Below are 21,908 nucleotides of genomic sequence, written 5' to 3' on the forward strand. Positions count from 1 at the left end.
TTTAGAGCAAAGGAAAGTACTTTTTTTTATTCTCCACGTAATGAAGCTCTGGATCTCACTGTCACAGGTGGGTGTCAATGAAAAAAGTATCAGTATATTTGAAAAAGATGAGGCAATTTGGGAAGGGGAGCTCTGCTATGTTCTTATATCTCACCTCTGAATATCTGCTGTTGGCCAAGGCCAGAGATGGGGTGCTGAGCTGTAGGAACTTAGCTCTGACCTACTGCAACCATCAAGGTCTCCCTTACAGTGCAACCACATGGTTGAGCATTTGAGATGTGTTATTAAGTTGTAAACATGACGTGATTATTCTGTGATGAGGAAGAATCAAGTGCAAAATCTGAAAACTAAGACAGTTTTGAGTAGTTTACATTTATCAGGCAGATAGAGGGGTGAGAGATAAAGATGAGTGAGGAGGCTTGGCTCTCTCACACACAGACACACAGGTATTCCAGCTGTTACATCCTCACAGACACAACATTCAAGCTCCTCATTTCACACAGGAGTACAATGGCATAAATACTTGGATTGACACTGATAGCTGCCTAAAATGCAGGTTAGGAGAGAATATAATCATGCCATAATCTGTATCCTGCTGGCTCCTCGGGAGAAGGAAGGGCTGAATGGCAGAGAGGAGATAGCAAATGCTGAATGCAGGGAATGGGAACAATAGGTAATCAGGATTTCTGCTGCCTCCATCTGGATAAGAAAGCCAATTAGACTGTCAAGGCTTGAGGGAAGTTGAAGGTATCACAAAGTCAAGTCGTTTCCTTCCTGCCCCCAGGAAATACCCTCCTGTTTATCTAGCCTGGAGGCCCTTCAAGTTTTTAGCAAATAATTCTGGCCTATGGCCACCACTCACATCTTCTGCGATAAATTTGTTTAGACTTGAATGATTTTTCCCTTATTACTTTCTCTCTGAGTGCAGAATGCAGCAAACACACAGAAAACTGCAGCAGAAATCTCCATGGTCCAGGGGCTGGCACAGGACCCTGGCACAGGAATGTGCAGCCACAAAGGCATCTGCAGTGACCTCTTGTGGGGGGGGGGGAGAGCTTGAGATATGCTCTCAGAAATGCCTCAGTAGTTTAAAACCATAAATCCTACAGGGAGCCTTTTCCTTCTGAAATATCAAAAACATGTTCAAATAGCCTAAGAACCCCTCAGAGTTACCCAATTCCTAGATAATAAACCCATTCACACACTCAAAAAGTACTCAGTCGTTGTCCCGCCTCGTCAGCAGCTGCAAGAGTCTGTGTGCACAGTGGCAGGGATGGGATAAGGCCCCAGAAGGGAATAGATGCTCATTTTCACTGGGATTACACAGTGATGGTACATGAGGCTGCCAATACCAGGGCCATCCATTTTTCAAATAGTCTGGCTGAATTCACTGTATCCCAGACACAGTCAGCTGAACAAGGGGTTTAAATGTGACACTCCAGACATCAACTATTCAAAAAAGGAATGGAAGTAGGAAACCAGTGAGGAAAGAAAAAAGTATAAATTCCTCATGACTTCTCAAGCATGATTTCCCCATGGAAGGGGAGATTTCATCCAAAAGTTAAGTTAGGAGGAAATCACAGTTGAGAAAAGCACTGGTTTGGATGTGTGCTTTTCCTCCATAATTTCTGAAGAGCTTTTAGCTCACATAAACATCCCATGTGGTTTGTAATTTATCTGACCATGAGACTACTGGAGGATTTTGAGCTTAGCATTAAAATCCATTCACTTTCTGGAGTTTCATAGCTTCTGAGTGCTGTCTGCTGGAGGGGTGAACAGCTCCTGGATCACAATCACCTCTGGGATCTGACATGAACAGTATGTCCATCCTGTGACCACTGTGTGCAGTCTGTCCCCACGTGCATAGGGATCACTGCTCCTGCCAGGACAGGCGTGAGGGATGATATTACCTGGCTGTTTGAGCCTCTCCCTTCTCCACCCAGTCTGGTTCTGGCACTTAATGTGATTTGCAAGTTTGAATCAACCCTTTATTGCCACACTGTTTCCTGCAGAGTGCTATAAAACCTGCTCACTAAATTGACACTGATGCCAGCATTTCGTTCCTCCTTCATTTTTCTCTGCTTCCCTTGGTCTGGTTTGTCACCCTCCCAGCTGAACCCACACGTGACACTTTCTGTGACAACAAAACTATTGTTTCTTGCAACACAAATGCTGGACATGAGATTGCATTTATTACCTTCCATTCAAGTAGCTCCTTGCTTAAATTCCAGGCATCAGAGTTGCAGACCAACCTGCATTCACTCTGCACAGATCTGTCTTGCACTGAGAAAGGATTAAGTGTCTGCTACAGTAGTCTCTGGCCATGACCATGTTTCAGACACTGTGCTAGAGAATATATTTTCAGGTTAATGAAAGACATGGGCTGGAAAAAAACCTCCCGTGTGAGTAATGATGTGTCTGAGTGAGAGCACCTCCACCACTCCTGCAATATGTAAAAACAAGAATGCTACTGCTTTCACCTGCCTTTGAGATGTTGCCCTTCGTTGCTTTGGGTCAGGTTGGTTATTTTAATGGAATCTGGCTGTGCAGTGTAGTAGGGTAACGGGGTTTTTTGGTCTATTTTGTTGTGTTCTTCATCAATAGATAATTACTGTCTGTGGTTACTAAAATTTACCCCTTTTTAAAGGTGAGGAACTGATGCAGAAGAGGTGACTTGCCTTTCCAGGGCAGTGATGGAGACAGGAGTATTTCTGCCTCTAGACTCTGTATTTCCCAGTTCTTTAAAGTTAAGGAATAACCAAGCCATTTGGAAAATATCTAAATATCAGCTATCCTATTAGAAAAACAGTCAATAGATCATCTTGCTCATTTATCCCACTCATATTCATCTGCAACTTATTAAAACAGCCTAAAAGTGAAGTTTTCGTTCGCCACTTCATTTTTCTTTCTCTTTTGTTTGTTTGCCTGCTTACTTGCCTGGGAATTTGTTAGACAAAGTCCTGAGAATGAAGAATGTAGAAGAAAAATAAACAAAAATGCCCTCTCACTGTGTGGATCCCCTCTTGATATGCTGCCTGCAGAGAAACCCTGCAGGGAGGGATTGCTGCACCATGAGTATCATGAGAACAGCACTCCAGGGTCACAAGGCTTCAATTTTGGTACCTCTCCACCTAAAACTGATTGAAATCCGTGGCACAACTGTGGGATCAGCCCTTTTCCTTTTGAAGCTGTGGCATTGATTGTGGAATGAAGATCCTGCAGGTTTTTAGGTGGCACATGAGCACTGCAAGGTTTCATTGTGTCTGTGAGTGTGTGGTGTGTGAGCAGGAGAGCCCTCTAATTAATTCCTTGCAAACTGAGAACATTCCTCTTCCAGTTGTAATAGAGGTTTTTATTATTATTGTTTAGAAATGAGTATAACTGTGAGCTTCATTAAAACCAAATGTTTAATTGCATTTGTGGCTCTCAGGTTTATCGATTGACTTAACTTCTCCTGGATAGTGCTGCAAAATAATATATAATAGTCTCATATAATGCTGTTTTAGCCAAGTTTTACTTCAGCATCACAATTTCTCAGACAAGTATGTGTTGATGGTTTATGTTGGCAGGGCCTTTGCTTCTGCTGACAAGTTGGAAAAGAAAAATCCCATTTATATTTTTGAGATTTCCTAAAGTCTGTTGATTTATGAAATATGACTGGTCTTGCTGTAGCTTTTGTTTTGGTTTTCCTCTTTTAAGAGAAAAAAAAAGGTATCACATTTGACTTTATTGACAGTTTAATTAGTGGAATTATTCCATTAAAATTACATTCACCCTGATTGAGAGACTCCTGGCAAGTTAAATAGCAATTAATAGCAAATTAATTATATAAGTTATGTTTGAATTTCTTTTTCTTTGAGATGGAGAGAGTTCTCCCATCTCATAGACACGTTCCCCATGTGTCCATATAAGGGAGTACAGTAGGCAAAGACCAACGAGTTGTCCACATCCAGAGCTGACCATCAGCCATGTGGCTGAGGTTGGTTTGGTGCTGACCCCCAGGCATGAGCAGGAATCAAACACTGTTGAGAGGTAGAGTAAAAAATCAGCTCAGGCTCAAGACTACGCTGGAGCTGCTTCCAGCTGGCTTGGAGCTTGTGAACCACTGTCTGGACATGCTGTATGGTATAGAGATTTTTTCCTCCCTCTCTGCTACCAGTGATGAAAAAGGCAGAGTGATAGGGTTAGATAGGGTTTGGATTGTCTCCTTTCTTTCCTGCTCAGCTCATTTGCAAGGTCTTTCTGACTTCCCAGCATTAGTTTGATTTGGGATTGGGGAAAACTCAGATGGCACGAAGTAGACACCTGGAGACCAAAAATGGAATACTTTATGTTGCAATTTTTTTTTCCCAAATATTCACTAGCTTGAGAATTCTGGTAAGTTTTTTTGCCTGGTAGAAGTACTGGTAGAAATCCCACATATTTCAGTAGAAGTTGGTCTTATGGACCATCCACTTCTTGAGCCCTCACTGAGGGAGGTTGATGAAGTCTCTTTGGGCTTCCTTGTGTGATTTTCGGTTGGAGATCTGTAATTTAACATACTGACTATTTGTCACATTGGAAAACCTTGTATTATTTAACAGTAATACTTCCTGAAAAATAGAAAAGTTGTACCATCTTGTACTTTGGGGTCTATAGGATGACTCAGAAATGTGAGAGAACTCTGTTCAAGAGGGAGACACAGAACTGGTGGAGGAGTAACAGAGGCTTCTTTGAAACATCTGACAAGAGTGGAGGGAAACAGTAGTGATGGATTTATTTTATTTGCATCAAATTCTTACTACTGAATGACTGGTAGATTGTTTTGGTTCAGACCAAAGAAAGAAAGAAACCATAGCTTTTGACTAGTTACATTCTTAAGGTGCTGTGCTTGGCACTGGTCAGTGGGGGGAAAATGCAACTGTAGGAAAAGAAAATTAGTCAAAACCAGAGAGCTGGCCAAGAAAATTCATATTTGATATTCATTATCTTATTACAGATGGTCACAAGCCAAGTGCTGATATCCTGTAGGCAGCACTCAAGGGATAAGTGTGCCTTAAATGAAAAGTATGTTTGCCTTTATGCCTAATCTGCAGATTTTCTTTACCATGGGAGTGCTCCACATGCAAAGGTGGAGCTGTCCTTAAAGGCTCATGCTTGGGGTGGAAGTCAGACAGCCCTGAGTCTGATACGCTCAGTAAAAAACAAAATTAATCACTGGTATATGATCAATAGTCCATATCTTCTTCAACTGAAGAAAATGAGGGGTAAATAAATAGTTATTTAGTTATTTTAGACAGTAGTTGGGTATTCAAGGGATACTTTGGAGACTTGGCACTGATGTGGCATGTTTTGGATATGAACTCCTGAAAACAAAATGCTGGCTTTAAAATAGGGAAAAAAAAAGATGGAAAGATTTCTACCCAGTAAAAGAATACTTCTAAGTCTCTCCCTTCCTAGAGTGTTTATAACTAAAGAAAATTATTTAAGTCTCTAATTTTTAAAGGGAATGTTCTGAGAAGTATAAGTTTAATGTTAAAAATAAAACTCTTCATGGTTTTATATTGGTTTTGAGTTGCCAGTACAGGGCTGGCCCATTTCAAACAGTGACTAATGGACTCCTGCCTCCAATGCTCATTCCAGCTGCCTCCAAAATTAAATGATTAATTGCACAAGGCAAAGACAGCAATCCTTATTTGATTGTGCTGATTACAGAGTTGCTGGTTATTGGAGTAAAGGGAATACACTGTCCTAGTTTCCTAAATTCCCCAAGGAGCAAGGCAGGTCTGATAATACTTTAGAAGTGTGGGGTGTAAGGTTACTCAAATCGGGGGTGACCTGCTCAGAGGTCTCTCGTATGTCACGGATGCTCTTTGTATCCTGGCTGGAGCTGCAAAGGCCCTGTGATAAATCAGTCCTGCTTTTCCAGCTGTGATCCATCACCCACAGCCTGCTGTGTGATGGCTGAGGAATATATCTTACCTGATCTGCCACGGGTGCTAAGGAAGCTAGAAATGAATTATCGGCCCCTGAGCCTCGGTTCACGTCAGTAAATGCTGTTGTACAGGCTTTAATATCATGGCTTTCCAGTCTTCTTTTTTCTCTTGGACTTTTAGCTGCTCTAGGAACAGTGGAATGCTTGTCTGTTGGCTTGGTTGAACTGGTGTCAATGATGTTCTGTAGCAAGATTTTGCAGCTTGGAACGAATATTGCAGTTAGCTGGTTAGGAGACCAAAGACTTTGAGTTTCTTAGAATAGCTAAGGCAACTTTTTCCCAATAATATTGCTTTTTATATTTAAATGAGTCTTTACAGTGTCATTAGCCTGCTTTTGGGTCCTTCTTCTTTCTCTTTTTTTGCCTTTTTTTTTTTTTATCTTTCTGCAGAAGAATTGTACAGTGACATGTATTGGTCTCAAAATGGTTGTAGTATCTTACCTTGGTTGCTATACAGACAGAAATAAAAAGGGCAGACACTTCTAACAAGACATACTAATAAAATGCAGCCAGTTTTGTGCTGAAAAAGGTTGCTGTTTAATAGCATATAGATGGTATAGAGCAGTTTAGAGCAGGAATTGAGGAAGAATGCCTTGGCCAATTAAAAGTTTCATGGAGATCCAGATAGGTACATTGTAATTACTGGTTCAAATTAAGGGTTGAAAACCTTCATAATTTAATAACAGGAAGAAATTAATAATGAAGTGTAGTGTCCAATGTAGTGTCTAATTGATGAATTTTTACACTACCTCACAAACAAATGTTTATCCATAGTTTAGTAAAGAGAAGTGGGTTTTAAAGACTGTTTTTGCATAGTCACACAGGTACCCAACAAAACCTGATGTCCAGCTCCATGTAGGAATTATGTAGGACCCTCCTGTGCGGTTGGCAGAATATGGTCAGGCACAGAATGTTAAATTCCTTCCTTACTTAGTAATTTCTACCTGAGCCCTGTCTGCAAACCTACTGCCTGCCTTCTAATGCTGTGCCAGTCCTGATGTACAAGAGTTTTCTTACTTTGGGGTCTACAATTGCAATTAGTTTATTAGTCTATAATTACAATTAGTTATTCCAGAGGTCTTGCTGGAGATAATCTTATTTTGTGTCATATGATACCAGAAATCCTATTCCAGCATGTGCAGACCATGGACTCCCACACCACACTGTCTGTGTTTGCTGGGCTGGGCTGAACGAGCAGCTTCCTTAGAATTGGAAAGATCATGGAATCACAGAATGGTTTGGGTTGGAAGGAACCTTAAATATCATCTGGTTTCACCCCCCCTGCCATGGGCAGGGACACCTTCCACTAGCCCAGGTTGCTCCAAGCCCCATCCAACCTGGCCTGGGACACTTCCAGGGATGGGGCAGCCACAGCTTCTCTGGGCAACCTGTGCCAGGGCCTCACCACCCTCACAGCCAACAATTCCTTCCCAATATCCCATCTAACCCTGCTCTCTGGCAGTGGGAAACCATTCTCCCTTGTCCTGTCCTTCCAGGCCCTTGTCCCAAGTCCCTCTCCAGCTCTCCTGGAGACCCTTTAGGCACTCTAAGTTCTCCCTGGAGCCTTCTCTTCTCCAGACTGAACAGCCCCAACTCTCTCAGACTGTCATATATCCAATCTTTTGTCAACTTTGTTTTGCTGTAGCATCTTAGAATAACAGGCCAGGACCCAGCACAAGAACCAAAGAAGGTTTTTTTAATTTGGTGAGTTGTCTGGAGCATACAAGGGGAGAGGCTTTTGGTTAGGAGGCAGCACATGCAACCCAGAATTGCTACATGTCCTAAGTTCTTCCACATCTTTCTTGGATCACCGTGTTGTTTCTCTTCCTAACCCGTCTTTCCTCTTTTCAGCTGAAAGTAGTGCAGCAAGAGCTTTTTCATTGATGGAAAATCTGAGATCCTCAGAGAGCAGGTGCTATTGCTGTCAAAATTATTATTTTGGGCAGTAAAATGAGTTAAACAGGGATCCACTGTTAATACATCTGAGCTTCCCTCTGCTGCCCCACTGTGCAATATTTAATAACCGTTCGACACCGCAATGCCTCTTTCATCTGGCAGAGCCAATGCTCCCATCAGTGTTTGGTCTAAAGGTGTAATGCTCACTGCAGACCACAATGGATGGCTTCAGGCTGTACTTTTCCTTACAAAGGCATTTCTCCAGGCTTTTGTTCATTCCCATTTGCCACGGGGCCTCAGAAGCACAGGCTCCGTGTCTCCCTCAGCGATGGCAGTGCATCACCGGGAGAATGGAAAACAAATAAAACACAAATATAATTTTTCTCTGCAGTGCAGCACTTCAGAAGAGACAAATTTTCTGTGAGCCATTGCTTTTTTTAAAGTACAGTGTGCTGCAATGACAAATACACAGCTTTGATGTTTCCTGCTCCACTCGACCATGACATTGTAAATCAGCGTTTTGCTTTCTCATACTCCATCATTATTAAATCTGTTGTAACTTTGTTGTAGTTCCAAACCGTGCATCTTACTCTGCTCTCCTCTGTCCCAGGGGAATTATTGTGTTTGGAAACAAAAGCTACATTCTGGAGCCATTAGAAGGTGCTACAAGTGAACACAGGATCTACCGAGCAGAGAATCTGAAAATAGCCCCAGGATCCTGTGGCCACCAGCTGGACATCTCTGCCACGAGAACTGATGGCAATGACACATCACACCATTCTCAAGCTGGCAGGGTAGGTGGATGATGCACTTTTATATGTCTGGTTGGTTGAGTACATCTCTGGCAGCATTTCCATATTGCTGCCTGTCAAAACTCTGTTACAAAGAGTCTCTGCTGAGCAAGTCATGAACCCACATCATCAACTGTCATCTGCTTAAGTGCAGGCTTGAAATTACTTGTTAAAGCTTTATTACTTTTTCTCGTTCTACATGCATAACTTGCTTTTTACTTTCTTTTCAACGTGTTATTTTCACCATATTATGGTAATATATTTTGCTTCTTGCATGATTACAACCAGAATTTAAGACCCCCTAAGAATACTGAGCAATGTCTGGAAAAGCTCTTGCCCACCCAAGGTGGAGGAGAACCTGATAGCTGTGATGCTTTGCTAATATCAGGTTTTGAAACATTACATTCTAGTAGGAAGGTCTTTTATGCAGACAAAACAGATTCTCACCATATTATTTTACAGATGTATTATTGTAGTTGCTTTTATGTAGGCAGAAGTGCACTTCATGTGAAATGCTAATAGAAACTGTAGGAAATTAAATGAGCTAAAAATCAGGAAGAGGAAATACTACAATGAGTTTGTCTATGTATTGGATGAGGATTGTGGAAAAGGCTGCTTTAGGTGCTCAGGAATTATGTAATAATATAAATCTGCCCTCAGCATTTATTAAATGTCACATATGGGGATTTGTACTTGCATGTAGGACTAAGTCTCTTCATCTGGTCAATTGTTAAGGAAAACAACCTAAATTACATCCCTAGATATTCTCTGTGTGGTAGAATTATTTTATATTTTAGGAATATTAAATATTACATCTAAAGTATTAGCCTCTGCATATACCATTTTAAGAATTAAATGCATTTCTGAAAATACCTATAGGTTGAAAGCATTGGAAAAGTACTTTTCATAACTTTATTATAACTTTATTAAAGTTTCCACAAATTCTTTGTGGCTTCTGACTGAATTTTACTGAAGTAATCAAAGCAACACTGAAATAAAATGTGTGCACGTAACAAACTGATACAGTCAAAGCAATTTATTATTACCCTTATGGTTCTCACATTTTGTTGATGGCTTCAACCACATCCCAGAATTCACTTTAAATATCTGAAAACTATTTTTGCTGTGGTTCAGTGGACATAATTATAAAACCTGTCAACAGTCACATCATATGGATAGGTACAATATACATAATGAGTGTCTTGGATACGCTTCTAATGTAGGAATTTTGGAAGTTGTCAAATGTAATGTGTGGAGTGAGTTTTCATATTTCAGTGTTGTCATAAGCTAAGCAAGCTGTCAGGACACACTGAATAAAGGTGACCTGCAAAGTAGGGAGACACAAGGCTGCTCCAAATTCCACTGGGTGACAGACTTAAGCAGAAACCAAGTCTTAAGTTCAGGGGGAGATTTGTGTTCACTGCTTTCTCCCAACTCTTCACTTAACTACCTACACTGAATCCTTGTTGAGCAGAGCTGAAATGTGAGATCAGTGTATCACAGAGTTAGTCCAACCTTTGGGTTAGATGTAAGTACAGATAAATGATGGGACACGCAGCAGACTCAGCTTCCCAGATCCAAACATGAGCCTCAACAGAGCGATTCAGGTGATGCACAGATGTCTGCAGACACGTTTTGCCCCATTGAAGCCGGGGCACTATAAATACTGGGTCATTTCATGACTCAGTGGACCCTCAAATTACAGCAGGGAATGTGTTTTCCAGCGGAGCTCCATTGAGATCGGATCCTACAGAAAGCAAGGCCAATGCGTAGAAAAGCACCTGCAGTATGGAATTTTCTCTGTAGCCACAAAAAGCCTTGTGGTGGTGGACACAGATCAGGCAGGTGAGTTGTTTGGGGCAAGTGGGTCACAGAGAAAGAGAGAGGCTCACCACTGCAGTGTGAATCCAAGCCATGCTGATTCCCAGGCAGGGAGGTATGAGGAATGGCTACAGCTGCATGGGATAGCAGTTTTGTGGTAGAATCGGGTGTGGTAGAAGCAGGGGAGAAAGATGACAGCCAGTGGAACAAAGCACGTTGCCCCCCATCTGTACATCTGTCATGGCTTTATTATTGACTTTCCATTTTAGTCCTGAAGGATTAACTCAGGCAGTGGGCTGTGCATTGATGCAGCTGGCTGCAGAGAGCAAGCTGAAAAAGGTCATTATTGGGTATATTTTATAAATAAATATTGTATCCTAGGAATGCACATAGCCTTTGGGTAAATCTCGGGAACAGATTTGTTATGCAAGGCAGTTACCAGAGGCTTATGTGATGATACACTGCCAGCCAATTTCTCTGCAGCAAACTCTCTCAAGTCCAAACAGTTTTATTCTTGGTAAGAAGTAAATGTTTTAAACTGACTCATGTAACAGAGCTCTTCCTATATCTTTGTACTTGAATTTTCCTGGGTCATCTTTTCTTCTTCATTTGGAAGAGGGTGGGAGGCACCTTGTGGGTACATTTCTCTTCAGGATCTTGTAATAAATTTCAGGACAATGTTAGACTTTAGTGTCTGAGAGATCAATTCCGGCACAAACCAAACCCACGTGGTCATTTGCCTTATGTGGCATCTCATGTCTGATGTATTTTGTAGGGAACAGGTTGCCCAGAGAAGCTGTGGCTGCCCCATCCCTAGAAGTGTCCAAGGCCAGGTTGGATGGGTCTTGGAGCAACCTGGGCTAGTGGAAGGTGTCCCTGCCCATGGCAGGGGGTGGAAACAATATGGTCTTTAGGGTCCCTTCCAACCCAAATAATTCTGTGATTCTATGAAATCAAGCTCTTCCAGAGCACTATAGGTTCTGCTGGAGTCTTCTGAGACATCACAGGCCCTTTGCACTGCAGCTGTTGCTGTTCCAGGAGCAACAGGAGGGGACAGACTGACTTCTTGGTGTCCTGGCTTCCAGCCAGCTCGTCACCAGGCACTGCTGCTGCCCTGTGGGGCAGACAAGGCAGGGCCATGTGCACCAAGGCAGTGCACACACCATGACCCCATGGAGGTGACAGTGGGCTCCAGCAGAACTCGAGAAAGGGACAGAGAACCCAAATACCAGAAGTTGTGAGAACATCTACCTCAGCTCATTTGACAGACCCCCTGATAAGTGTAATCCTATGAAGGGTTTGTATCCTTGATGTTTAGTTCATTAACAATAGATTTTACTCCTCTCTCTGTTCATAAACACGGTCCAAATAGAATTTAACACTTTCCCAGTTATTGCAGTTAGAAGGCTGTGTAATGCTATTAAATCTGAGTTTAAAAATCAGTTACCAGAGATTACATTGTTCACTTTCCTCTAAACACGAGGTTTCTTGCCAAACATCCAAAATGATTAATCTGCAGATAACAAAGATAATGTGAAGAAAACTTTGTGAAATTTGGCTGGAAGGCAATGTCCAGCACTGGCTGAGCTTAGGAGATCACACAGTTTTCTTTGGAACAGTTTTCTTTGGAAAGCTTTAGTCATGTTTTAGGTTACAGAGCATTGGTTTAGTTCAAGACATCATGGTCAGTAGTAGGTCAGACATCTGCTTAAGCCCCTTAAGTTCTGGCACGAAGATCAGATATTCTGCTGAGACCTCTTTTCCCTAACTGTCTTATTCCAGACACATGACAGAATAGATGCTCAGCTGCTGTAAATCAAAACTTTTACAGGCATTAATAGGTCACTTAAACTCAGGGTAGCAGAGGATTTGTACTATGATTTGTACTATTGCAAAATCATTTCACTTTCTTCACTGCTTTTTTTTTTTTTTAAGCTAAACATTGTGATTCTTTTAGACCTGGATTTAAAACTGCAAGTATCATGACCAGTTCTTTTATATGAATATGCAGATACAAAATTCAATGTATGCCTTCCATTTTTAGAGTATTAATTTGCTTCCCCAGACACTGACAGTTCGTTCTGCTTTTTTTCTGCAGTTTTTATTCCTGGGTTTTTCTTCCTACATAATTTATCAGTTGACCTCTTGACCTCTTCTCTGCTTCACTCAATAACCCTTTATCTCTCATTTTTCTTAGTAGCCAGTTTGTCTATTGTATGAAATGTTTGTTAGAAGTTTATCTCATCATTTCTTTAAATGTGCCTTAGAAACAGCAAAGGTCTTTCTGCTAGAGGTGATATTCTCCTGCGAGGAAAGATAACTCAAACATTTCAACTGCAGAAAGCTGAAAGGCTGAGAGAGATTTTGCACCACTCTTCTGCTTTCTGTGATCAAATCCTGGGGGTTTTTTGTAAGTAAGGAAAACTTCCATGAGGAGGGGGAATACAACACAAATTCATATGTAGGGAAGTCTTTGGAAATCTGAGATGATGTGTATCTCCTCTTGCAAGCACTTTGCTGTACTGAGGCTGAAAACAAAATACAATTTTCATGATTTTTTGACAGTACAAGAGGGAGACTCTGAAGACAACGAAGTACGTGGAACTTGTTATTGTGGCAGATAATCGGGAGGTAAGGAACTTAAAAATAAATAGTTATGGGAAGCATGGGTAGGAAATGGTTAACTCAGATCAGTTACCATCTTGCTGCACATAATATGATGCCAATAATATGATGGTTTTCAGAAGTAAATCATTTTCCCTAATTAGGGTTATTAAGACAGGACAACATCGAGTCAATTGTAAAATGTCTTGCAATACTTCATGGAATTTGACTCTCAAATAACAGGGATATCTGCCAGTATTGAACAAGAGCCAAATATTAATTCACTGCCCAGGGTCTCCTTGAGCAAGTTAAGTCCTCACTGCCATTCCCTCTGCCCTCAGTGGGGCTGTCAGTGCTTTTGAAGCAGCACTTTACAATCACAGTTCACGGAACACGACTGACTTCCTGATGGTTTGCACACAGAGCTTCAAAGCCAGGAAAAGGCATTGGCTGTAGAAATGTTCCCATGAGCTGAATGGCAGGCAAAGATCTAAATCTTGGTTTGAATTATTTTGCTCCTTAATTATTTTTTCTGTGTGTCCTTGAACACTGCCAGTCAGGGAATTGCAACCACTCTACTGCGAGACCCACTAAGAGAAGAGTGTTTTTCCCAAAACCTCAGTCCCTAAAAGATCTCTGTGTAAGACTTAGAGGTTTTAAAATCTTTTCATGAGATCCAAAGTCCTATCCCATAGCTTGTGCTTTTTCTGAGGCAGACTGTGTTCCCATTAATCCAGCATGTCTGCTGACAGCTTTTGGCTGCACCCTGTAATTCCCAAACACCCCTGATGTGCTGGCAGAGTAAGGTGGGTGTTGGGGGAAACTGTGGTATTTGTGCTGCTGGTACACTAATTCTTTACATTCCAAGTTTCAGAGACAAGGCAAAGATGTGGAAAAAATCAAGCAGAGGCTGATAGAAATTGCAAACTACGTTGATAAGGTAGGAATATGAGGATTGTTTCACTTTTTCCAACCTTACTACACTTTCTGAGGGATGTTGCTGTGAAATTTGTGTTTCTTCTAGTATTAAATTAAGAAAGACACTGTGCTCAGATCAGCACCTTTTACAACCTTGTCCACTCACCCTTTCAAGGAGCTAACCCTGCAGCTTTCCTAGCACTCCAGTGTTTCAGAGCAATGTTTCTCTCCAACCAGTCAAATCAGAAGAGTAAATATAAACCTTTTGTATGCCCTTGAATATACTAAGCCATGAGCTCTGCTCTGCTGTTATGGAATGCATGGGGCTGTGGAAGCACTGTTCCTAAAGAGAGGCACTATTTAGAGCTAGGACTTTTTCACCTGGGAGGAGAGTGGAGATAATCACCTCTGTAACAGCTTATAGAACATAAAAGGATTATTTTAAGGAGGAATTGGAGAAGAAAGTCCTTTGCAGCAACAAGGGAAGGTCCAACTGTAAGGCCAGCAAAGGACCTGTGAAGACACAGTTAATAAGATGTAGAATCCAAGGAAAATGGCAGAATTAGAAATATACAGTGTTTAAGGAAGCAGAAGTGGATGGCTCGTATTGAGAGCAATAAGAGAGACATACCCTAGATTCTTTTTTGTTCTGAAGTCATTTCTTAACAATAAAGGCTAAGAGTCCTGTATGGTGATTTTTGAGCAAATTGGAGTTTATTTTTGTTGGGCCATACAGCCAGAAAACATTAGGAGTCCAATAGTGAAATTATAACTGAGAGTGTCTTAATTTATCTGAGAACTTATCAAGTGATACTTCAAGGGCAATAGCTCAAGGAAAAGCATTCCTGATTAAAAACAAGCTGCTGAAGACACCTCTACCTCATCCATAATTGTCTGTCTGACTTATTACTGGAGGACAGGTGTTTATACGTTACCTGCTCAGAACTAATTTTGCATGTTGCAATATATTCTTTGTTTCATGCTTAATTTCTGCTCGACAAATGCCTCTGTTATCCAAATGGCTGTAGTGCATAGAAACAAGACAAAGATCTAGTGTGTGTTTTTCTCAGACTGTCAGCCAGATCTGGACTTGATCGATTCTGGAATCCTTCTCCACATTAGTCTCCCATTAGGATTGTTATCTCAGCTCTGGCTCCCCTCTGCAAGACGGGGAAATACTTTGTCTAAGTCCTGTCAGGTGTTCGCTTTTGCCCTGGAGAAGACATTGTTTTAACCTCTACAAGAAAGGTTCATTATGTTTCTGTTGAAATATTCTAATCCAATGTGGCCTAAAACGGTTTTTAGAGACATGTTTCTGTTTTTCTTTCCCCGTTAGTTCTACAGGCCACTGAATATCCGGGTAGCCCTGGTCGGAGTGGAAGTGTGGAATGACATGGATAAGTGCTCTATTTCTCAAGACCCTTTCACCAGCCTCCATGAGTTTCTGGACTGGAGAAAGCTAAAACTGCTACCTCGTAAACCCCACGACAACGCCCAGCTCATAAGGTAGACTTGGCACCATGCTTGACATCAGGATTTTGGGGATTGGGGAATAGATGTGATCAATCCTTCCCCACTGGCTACACTGTTGGAAGGAACATCTGTGATCCTGAGGGTTTGTCTTTCCCCTCTGCAGACATAAAAATACAGTGCAGGGCCCTTCAGCAGATGAATTTCCTTGCCCAGCTCTGCAATACCCTGTCCTGAACACAGCTCCTGTAGAACAGTAGATGTGTAATAAGCTGCTAAATACTTAGGAATTTACAAGAAGTTTAAACTGGGCTCAGTCTAAATTTTTACTGAAAAAATTGCCCTCACCCAAATGTAGGGTTAAAAGGCCTCTGTGTGAAGCCTGTTTCTTAGTGGAAAGACCTCAGTAAACATTAAAATGCAGCCTGAATTGGACATTTCATTTGAATTTGTGACTTAGAAATTAAATCATACGCATATTTTATCCTACTGCTAGTTGTTGAATTAAAGTAATGGAAAAAGATCCCTTCCGACCCAAACCAGTCTACGATTCCATGAAAGTAAAAGCACTCCTGAAAAAAAAAAAAAAAAGTAAGAGGAAACCCTCTTTCTTCAGTCAGGTATTATTTTGATAAATTAACTATTCTTTGTATTAAACAGATAAACATATCTGATGTCTTAGTAATTAAAAGGGATTCCTTACTTCTTACATTAGCTGTATAAGGATAAATTGAGCTCTTCCAAACTGTCTCTCCTGAGATATTTGATTGCTCTCTATGTGTAATAATACTTTGTTTGGAATTATTACACTCTAGGCTGTGTGTCAAAACAAGTAGCATATAAACTTCCCACTGCATTACAATAACCCTTCTTTGAACTGGAGACATTATTTTTATGTTTTTTTATTCCCCATTTCAGAAAGGGGAAAAAAAGAAAGGCAAGAAGGGTCCTGTTAGAGCAGTAAACCCAAAGGACAGCGATCAAATGGATGTTCCTCATAGCAGGGGTGCTGTTGTCAGTTCAGGGATCTTTTATTATTTTAAACCTGCAAATGTGAGGAGCTGACACATTGGAAATGGGATCTTTGTTTGAGATTGGCAGAAACACAAGACTGGAAATAACAGGGAGGTATCTTGGCATTGAGTAGTGATTCTGTGTTTCTTCCTCTTCTCTCCCACCCTCCTGCAGCGGGGTGTATTTCCAAGGGACCACCATTGGCATGGCACCCATCATGAGCATGTGCACTGCAGAGCAGTCTGGAGGAGTTGTCATGGTAAGTGGGAAAAGCACAGCACTCCAAACTGGCCCAACTGGTGTGAGACCATATCAGGTTTTATGGTACTGCATCCTGAACCCAAGCGTCAGCCCCCTCTGTCCTGCTTTCAGTCTCAGTATTGTTTATATCTCCATTCAGATTGCTTGTAAATGATAGTTTCCATGGTGAAAAAAAATCAAAATATTGCATTAAAATACAGCATGCACTCTTTGCAAGGATTCTATGCTCCCAATTGTCATTGAATCAGGTGCTGAGGTGCTGGGAAGGATGAGAACCAGAAGATGTATTTGATGTACACTTGGGTATACTTGTGTTACAGACAACAACAGTCTGTCCTGAATCTTTTATTATATTGATTTTATTCTATATTTATAGAGTTTCCTGTGTTAGGCCTTATTTTCCATTTCTGCAGCAGTGGTTTTATTGCATTGCCAGACAGCAAGAACAAACCATGGCAGTATTTATTCCACCTGAGTCTCTCACAGGCTGTTACTGGTAATGCTGTTGTCAGGTGATTAGACATGATGAACATACTATTATACACCTTAGCCAATATTTGGAAATAGTTCTGGAGTATTTTCTTTCAGAATTTTAATTTTTTCTTTCATTTCAAACAGGTTTTTGTGCTAAGTCAGGCAGGAACCTTTACAATAAAAGTACTTTAAATAAAATGGGATGGGGACCCCCTAAACCCCTCTTAGATACTGTCTGAGCTCAGCTTGCACCTGATGAAAACCTCTGTGTTTTCTACAGCTCTGTGGGGACTTCCAGCACCTCAGGTGATATAGTGATGGGTCTTTCCAGCTCTGCTGGACACCTGAGCTGCAGATCCTCCATAAATGAGGTGGTAGCTCAGGAACACACAACATTTGGCATTTGCATGGTCCCAAAGCTCCCAGTTCTTCAAAGCTTCATGGGCTGACCTGGAGCCCAGGACACTGAGGCTTTTACCTCAAGACAATCCACATGGCAGGGTAATCCCAGAGATACCATCCCTTGAAGCTCCTGCATTTCCTTCCTTCTTAACTAGCACCCAGGGAGATGATAGGGAGAATTTACAAGGTCAGCAGGGAGGCTGAGGTGTAGGAGAGTTGGAAACAAATCATGTAATTCAAAAAGTCATATCAAAATTGTAGAAGAGCCAAAGGTTTCAGGCTCTTGGTGGCTTTGAAAGCTGAGTCTCTAATTGGTGTTTGTAGCAGTTATTCACTGGGTACCTGGGTGAAACGTACAAAAGGAAAAGAAGAAAAGAGGAATTAAAAAAGGAAGGTCTCCCAGTGCACTTCCAAGTCTTGGTAAAGCCATATAAGAGGCAGACAGCCCCATTTTATCCATTTCTCTCTCATGGCTGCAGTCACTGCTTTGGCTTTGTCTGCAGTCAGAGATGCCCTTAAGAAATTCTTCCCTGTGAGGGTGGTGAGGCCCTGGCACAAGTTGCCCAGAGAAGCTGTGACTGCCCCATCCCTGGAAGTGTCCAAGGCCAGGTTGGACGGGGCTTGGAGCAACCTGGGCTAGTGGAAGGTGTCCCTGCCCAGGGCAAGGGGTGGAACAAGAGGATCTTTAAAAAATCCCGTCCAACACAAACCATTCTGTGATTCTTTGTCTCTATGATCTGAGTGAGCATGGAAAGTGCCAGGACCAAAGTATTTGCCTGTGGTAGGTGTAGGTGACAGTGTTTTATTATTAGGATTTGATGTGAATCTCAGTGGGATGAAGCAGAGTTCAGCTGAAAGCAGCTGCATGTTTTGTGCAACAGCTTATAATGTCTTAACAGTAGATGGTTGCATATTCTGTGGTTGTGAAACTGTTTGGTAATGACTTTTACTGCTCAAGTTAACTTTAAAAGACCCTGGTGGAATAAATCAAAGCCACATTGCTATTCATTTCTTTAGTCCTCGTGATACTTAAACGGTCTCAGTATCAAATGGGACATGTCACTGTTTGTTTTGATAATCTTCATTTATGCTGTCTTCAAATAACCTCTTTTGCTGAGGCATCACATTCCTTCTTTTAAACACCCCCTCTAGAAGCTGATAAAATTGCATTCCAAGTGGATCTGAGCAAGTAATGAGAACCTCATGGCTGTAATCATTGTTTGCCTCTTCAAGCCCCAAATTACATTTCACATCATTTATTGCTCTACTTCTGGAGTGGACTGTGTGAATTCTTGTTTTTATTTTTAATTGCCAGCTTTATACTATTCAGATAAATATAATCACTATTCAGTAAGTAGAGAAGATACTGGAAAAATAAAATCTGAGCTCAGTTTGCTGTCTGTCTGGGTAGCTCAATGTTTAGAGGAGTTTCTGTCTTGACCAGAGAGCCTTAATTTCAAGGCATCATCTAATGTAATTTACTGTCACCAGTAAATTATATGGAATTATTTCATTGTTTTCTTAATCTTTCTTCATGCACTTTTTTCCAGTTGAATGAGAGGCTGTTCTCTTTTTGTGACATCAGGTTCAATGACATTGAATCCTCTAAATATTCCACAAATTACTGTGTACAAAGATAAATCCATCTGTGTCTGAGCAGTACCTAGATAAGACATCTCCATATGTAGGTATGTGCAGGACAAACTGCCCACAGCCTGACTGTCACAAGATTTTACATTAAGATTTTAAAACTCAGGAAGAAACTAAAAAGAGAAACTTCGAGTTTACTACAAAAAAGAGTTTCTTGTATTCTCGTTTTTATTTTGTTTGATGTTTGAGAAATGATTTACTAAAAAAAAACTTAGCCCAGACAGATGAAAGAAGAAACCTTAAATCTACCCCAAGTCATGTATTAAGGCCTTCATTAATACATAGATAATGTTTCAGACAGTCTTACCTGTCTTTTTAGCCTGGAGTTTTGCTTAGATGATACTAAAAGAGTTATTTAAAGTGAATATATTCAAACAAGCTTTTAGAGCAAGCAGCTGCACATAGCAATTCCATTTACAGGCTGATAAATAGTGGATCATGCATTTGTATTACATGTTTATGCCTTTAGGGAAAGCTTTCATACAAGTACGGTGGATTTTTTTCCCTCAAGGAAAATGATCAGTGTGGAAAGGTCTCCTAGTGGTTAAGACAAAACATCAGTTTGATCAGCAGCCTGTAATCAGATCATGAGGTGAATATCTCAGAAATAATTGTCCCAAAAATCAGCATTTCAACAGGGATTAACATTGATATTTCAAACTGACACTTGCAACATTTAGAATATTTATTCATAATTCTTAATAAAAGGCCATGGAAGATTTTAACCTGCTTTGGCCTTTCATTTTAATAAGGAGGTTTCCAAAAGGTGCCTGGTTTTTCTTTCAAAGCTTGTGAAATCTTGGACATTCTGATATTAAAGAAATTTATTGATATATTTATTAATATTGAAGAATATTAAATTGACTGAGTGAAATCTCTTGCTGCATTTGTAATTTACCTCCTGACATGAAGGATCTTCTCACTCATCACGCTCATCCTCACCCACAAATGATTATCCTTTAGAACACTCCATGTCTTGGGAGTTTGGGGGATTTATTGAACAGGGAATTTTAAGCTCTAAGAAAGAGGCAACCCAGATGTTCAGAGCTGCTCAGTGGTCTCAGATGTCCATTGTGCTGGGGAAACTGGGGGGCCAGAGAGGTTGTCCTGAAATTCCCAGTTTGCATTTGGTATATGTGGATGAATTTAAAATTGAGTTGATTTAACAACAGAGTAACTGCAGCTAAGCTTATAAATCAGTTTAAAGGACAAGCAGCAGGACCTTAGAGGGGGAATGTGTATTTTGAATTGGTTTTATATGTTAACTTGACTAGTTCTCTTGTGGTTTTTTTTTTAAGGATCACTCTGAAAACCCTCTGGGTGCAGCAGTCACACTGGCTCACGAACTGGGGCACAATTTTGGGATGAATCATGATACGCTGGAGAGGGGCTGCAACTGCAAAGCATCTACTGATAAAGGGGGTTGCATCATGAACCCCTCGACTGGGTAAGTGCAAGGGTAGGACTGGCAAGCTACAGTTACAGTGGGACATTTGTGGTTTCATTTTGTGTCTCAGGAACATTGAAAGGTAAAAAAAGGAAAGACTTTCAGCATCTGCCAAATCTTCTCACAGTTACCCCCCTTAAACTGAAAAATTAAATATGTTATCAGAGCATAACAAAGGTCCCACTGTACCTTTCCATTTGCAGGTCACCAGTGTGAGAGACAAAAATGCTGTCAGCAAGTGGTTAATTAAAAAAACTAACCACAGACAAATAAAATCAGAATTTCACCTTTTCTCATCTTGCCAGCTGAGTATCAGTCACAATAGGAAATGAGCAACATCCCAAGGCCAAGATTATGATGAGTGTGTAGGAAATATAGTAATGCAGGAAATACACTATTAGACTCTCTGCAAAGCCTTTGTCTCATGCAGGGAAGGTTTTTGGTTTTGCACAAGCTTTGGTTTTGCACAAGATTTTGCATTTCACTGTGTAGCAGTTTTAGCATGTGAGCAAATTAAACCTGTGAAGTTGGTGGGATTAGGGCTGTTCCATGGCTGGAAGGAGATCTTCCAAGGAAAGAGATAAGACATTGTGGGAAATAAAGCCAGTGAACCTGTGTCATCTCTCTGAGTGCAGGACCAGGAGCTGGACTCTGTGATCTTTGTGGGTCCCTTCCAACCCAGGATATTCCACAATTCTCTGTGTCAGTACTGGAGGATTGCCCTGCTGATGGTAAAGGCACTGTGTCAAGGGAGAAGGGCAGAGTTTTGCAGACACTAAAAGTCCAGGCACCCTGGCCGGAGTGACCAGTGACAGTTTGCTTTGCTGTATTTTAAACTCCAGTTATAAGTGAAGGGTATGGAGATGAGTTGTTCATGCCCATATTCAGACTGGAACTGATAGATTAAATTGAAGCAAGAGAGAGCAGGTTTACCAAAGCTCTCTGATGGTGAGTGATGTGCTGGACTGGACTGCCTGCAGAAATGGTACTGCCTGTGACTGGAAGCCAGTAAGAACCAGTCAGGCAAATACCTGCCAGCAGTGCAGGTACAGCTGGATGTGCCTGAGGGCAAGAGAATGGTCCAGATGATAGTCTGATGTCTCTTCCAGCTTCAGTGTTCTCTGTGTGTGATTAAAGTTCATCTGTTGCTTAAAAACCTCTTCTGGGAAATGTGATGGGCTCAACC

General features: G+C 41.1%; 1 protein-coding gene across 2 annotated transcripts in view; it reads left to right on the forward strand.

The window, feature by feature from the left end:
• The window catches only part of ADAM12 (ADAM metallopeptidase domain 12), a 179,543-nt gene that overhangs the window by 110,314 nt on the left and 47,321 nt on the right, over window positions 1-21,908 (forward strand). For both annotated transcript variants that reach the window (XM_064663550.1, XM_064663551.1), the window contains exons 6-11: window positions 8,481-8,664; window positions 13,048-13,113; window positions 13,955-14,026; window positions 15,341-15,510; window positions 16,663-16,747; window positions 20,574-20,722. In XM_064663550.1, the coding sequence (XP_064519620.1) occupies window positions 8,481-8,664; window positions 13,048-13,113; window positions 13,955-14,026; window positions 15,341-15,510; window positions 16,663-16,747; window positions 20,574-20,722 (726 nt within the window). The remainder of the gene's footprint in view (window positions 1-8,480; window positions 8,665-13,047; window positions 13,114-13,954; window positions 14,027-15,340; window positions 15,511-16,662; window positions 16,748-20,573; window positions 20,723-21,908) is intronic.

The sequence above is a fragment of the Pseudopipra pipra genome, chromosome 8, assembly GCF_036250125.1.
Source record: "Pseudopipra pipra isolate bDixPip1 chromosome 8, bDixPip1.hap1, whole genome shotgun sequence".
Lineage (NCBI taxonomy): Eukaryota > Metazoa > Chordata > Aves > Passeriformes > Pipridae > Pseudopipra > Pseudopipra pipra.